At 35.2% G+C, this 4,110-nt stretch overlaps 1 protein-coding gene across 1 annotated transcript in view; it reads right to left on the bottom strand.

Annotated features, from left to right (window-relative positions):
• The window catches only part of POLN (polymerase (DNA directed) nu), a gene marked incomplete at its 3' end in the record, with an annotated part of 64,193 nt that overhangs the window by 54,480 nt on the left and 5,603 nt on the right, over nt 1-4,110 (bottom strand). Inside the window, 2 exon segments of the mRNA XM_010139261.1 lie at nt 1,496-1,686; nt 2,165-2,653. Coding sequence (XP_010137563.1) covers nt 1,496-1,686; nt 2,165-2,653 — 680 coding nt within the window.

The raw sequence follows: 4,110 nt of genomic DNA, 5'->3' as shown, positions 1-4,110 counted from the left end.
CTTTAATATACCCAAAGATCACAGAGGCTTCTGAGTTAATGTAGTATTGTAAAATCATGATTTAAAACTTACTGGACAATCTAAATTGCCCTAATTGCCTAGTGTTAATATGCTATTTAAATACAGAATGCTTCATCTTTGCCACATTTTTCTATTCCTTTTGAAACTGTTTATAGTTCCCACATCCATGCTATTTTAAACCAATTTCACAAATTATATTTATTAGCATATAGATTTTACTAATTATTTGTGTCAATTTTTAATAAGCTGTATTTTGGGCAAGATAGAAAAGTAATTTTTATAGAGCTTTCAAGTTTGTTTATGTTTGTTGGTATGAAACCACAGTACCAAGTTTTTGGACATACTAGAAACTGTGTAGATCATAAGGTATTATTCCATACAGTGTAGATCCACTATTAACCAACTGCACCATTCAACAGATAATTAACTATAGATTTAATCTAAATGCTAATAGACATATTTGCCTTGGTTATTATTAAATTTTACTGTTCATATGTACATGCTCTATGGATATGTTATCCTCAATTCAGAACAACCTATATTCCAACTAACAACAAGTTATTGAACTAGCTGTCATATAACTCCAATAACACAGCTGGAGACGTCATTTCTTTCAAGTCACAGAGGAGCAGGAGCAGAGAGGCAACTAACAACCAAGTCCAACATCCTGAAAATGAATGCTTTGTAATTTAATAACCCAAATTCAGCATTTTACAATAAAGCAGTAATTACCAAAAGTCATAAATATTCTAATGAAGTTTTAACATGTGACTATTCTATCTAATAAACAGATTCAGTTCTAATTCTCCCTTTATGGAATACCGTTTCAAAGTTAATAGTAAGGAATAAAAAAAATGGATTTTTGTTATAGTAACTGGAAGTTTAAAAGATAACGCAAGGGGTTTTTTTAATTTAGCCCAACTATTAAACAGACACATAAAGCATTTACTTTAAAAATTTATAATTTTGACGTAACATTATTAGTGAATATTAGAAAAAATTCATTCAGGATCTCAAAAGTCATTAAAAAAGCCTAATGTGCTTAAAAAATTAAAGATATTAGCACAGCTCAGAAAAGATGTTTTTGTAATAATGTCCATCAAAAATACTAGATAAGAAATGCAGTTCAGGAAATGGAAGATAAGATACTAGAAATATAATCCTGGATGAATCCTATTTTTTGGTGCTGAATAGCTGTAAGCTCTTCATAAAGGATTTCTAGGTGAATGTAAACAGCTCCTACCAGAATCCCAAACTAGTTCTGCAGGGCTGCAGTTAGCGATATACTGAGCTCAAAGGAATAGTCTATCCTTACTTGACTTACATTAGCCCAAGCTTTGCACAGAACTAACACAGCTAATACGAAATTCAACGAGCTTGATGGGTAAGAAGATTAAGCCTGTGCCATGTAAGCAACATCACTGTTGCTAAAGCATATGTAAAGCAGACAGTATTTTCTCCTATATACTCTCACCAAGCAAATGTCTTGTGAGTCTGTTGTTCTTGTTCCCAAAGAGACAACCATTCGGTTTTTAAATAAAACAATTTATCATTTGCAGCAGCAGCATTCCAAGTACCGTCAGTTGAAGAGTAACTGGGAGGGCAAGGCTGATCAGTCTGATTCTTCACCAACACAACAACTCCTTTTACTGATGAGGTTAAGACCTGTTAAGTACAATTACAATAGTGTTTCCTCTGACGGATTTTATGCAATCCTAGAAAGGAAATTTCCCAAATGCTTTACAATATGAAGCCTCTTATGAATGCTAGAGTTAGTGCACGCATCACTGACGCACCAGAGGAGCATGCAAGTGTTTCAGTCTTGAATCAAAAATCCACGGTGACTGACATAATAAAAAGCAGGAAAAAATATTCTAATTCAAAGAGTCCCACTTTAAGTATACCTGTTACATGCCTGTTCAGCCCAAGCAGTTCCATTTTTTTTACTTGGTGACTACAAGTTACCCAGTAGTCAGAAGTGTTATGGTTTACCACATTTCACATTTTGGTAAGCAGTAATACACAATACTGGCCCAGACTCTAGGCTCCCAACGAACATGGTTTTGTGTTTATCAGTCATATGCACAGTTCAAACGAACGGGTCTACAAAACTGACTTTAAACAAAACACATCATTCACTAACCTGCTCCGAGTTCAGCTGTGAAGAACCATCCTGAAATATCATAGTAGCTACAAAAGCCACTGCCTGTTCTATAGTTGCAAGCAATTCTTTTTTCTCCTCACATCCCAAATTCCTGATATCACAAGGGTAATTTGCAGAAGACTCTGTTTGTGTGGAGGTACAGCTGTATCTTCTTTCATGTGAAGAAGCGCAGGTCTTTATAGGTAATCTTTTTGTTTTCTCTGAACAACATCTAGGCACATCTTGCTTTCTTTTAAGGGGAGTAGCTATTTTCTTTTCACTGTCCTTCAGGTTTTTTGCTTCTACTGAAAGATTTCTTTCTCTATATCCCCATGTTGGCAAGTCTAAATTCTGGTAATAGCTCACTTTTTTGGTATCTTGACAGCAAAGCATTTCATTGGTATGTACTGTCCTGACTACCCGACCAGCAGTAATCTTTTCAGGGCTGGCAGATGTTTTAAATAAGGCAATTGAGGAATCATGAATCTCCTGGAAAAAATGCAATTTTTTTAGTGAACCAGTATCTCAGCTTACTAGGAGAAATAAAAATAAGTGTACATGAGGTAAGCTAAACTTTGAAGGAAGTGACATTCTATGAAAAAAATGACAAACAAAACAATCAGTTTAGGGGAACCACATTATGTAAAAAAAAATTCAAGTATTTTATCAGAAAAGATTAATTTGTTGATGAATATTGCTTACATCCAAAACCACCATTGATTTTTTTTAATATAATATTGGTCCAACACTAGCAGTGGCAAATTAACAGCTGTAAGATTCATCTAGTCCAGTGGCCCGTCTTCCACAGTGACTAAGTTATTAGTGACCTTTGAAGAGAGAAGAGACCACATATTTCCATCTTTAGCTTCAATATTCAGTGCTTTTTACATGACAGCTTAGTTTATTAAACAGCTTTTGGCAAGGGACCTTAGAGACTGCTTTGGAAATTCAAGTACACTGAGTCAACCAACTCCACCAACTTCTTCAAACAACTTACAAGATTGTATGACAAAACAAAAATACAAATGAAAGTCACGCCGAAGAAGTACTATTTTCTTAGGTGTATAGGTAAGTATTATATCCTATTCTGTTTAATCCACTAGACCCAGGACAGCTTTCCTACTCCAGACAGTCCCTGGATCCCTTTACAGCAGCATGCTGTTAAACAGCAATAAGCAAGAGGTTGCACGGTGACGTTATGATTCCATTCCTTCACCCTTGATTTGGTTCAGGAATTACCTTGGTATGTTACTGGCCCTAGTTATTTTCTTAGTGTTTATTTTCCTTGCTTCTTCTACAAACTCTTCAGCTGAGATAGATATTCTTGTCTTGATTTCATAAACGAGGACTTGGGAATGGCAACCTTTCCAAGATTGCCCAGGGTAAATATGAGTTTAACTATTTACAGATACACAGCTTTATCTTCCCTCAGTACTCCTCTTACACCTTCATCATCAAGTCCTACAGGAGCTGGCAACCTTATGACTCCTGAAGCATTTGAAAAAATAATATATTATTAGTGCTGGATTTGCAAGCTGTGTCTCAGTTTATTTGGACGATACTATTATAGATTTACATTTAGCTTACTCACGAGGCAACTGTGAAATAATACAAATTCTGGTAAGTTCAGCTTTTTGCATGACAGCATTTTTCAGAAGTGTCCTCCATACTGTCACTTAGCCATGCTTCTTTTTCCTGGACAGATTTTAGTATTCTTTAAAGTCTCCAATATTCTGGCTTGAGTAAATACCTATACTACCTACAAATACTTTGGTGGGTGGGGGGATGCCTATGACACAACAGGGAGTGAAATTCCATGTATTTTCTTTTAAAAGCTTCTTCACTTTTATGTAATTTCCTTTTCTTGAAATTAAGCATCCCTGTAGTGATGTAACTATCTTTTAATGCCTCAGAAAGAATATAGTCCCTGTCAGAGCATCTTTCAG

Source organism: Buceros rhinoceros, unplaced genomic scaffold, assembly GCF_000710305.1.
Source record: "Buceros rhinoceros silvestris isolate BGI_N320 unplaced genomic scaffold, ASM71030v1 scaffold5317, whole genome shotgun sequence".
NCBI classification, from domain to species: Eukaryota; Metazoa; Chordata; class Aves; order Bucerotiformes; family Bucerotidae; genus Buceros; species Buceros rhinoceros.
The sequence above is the reverse complement of the archived record's forward strand: the minus strand, read 5'-3'. Positions and strand labels throughout refer to the sequence as shown.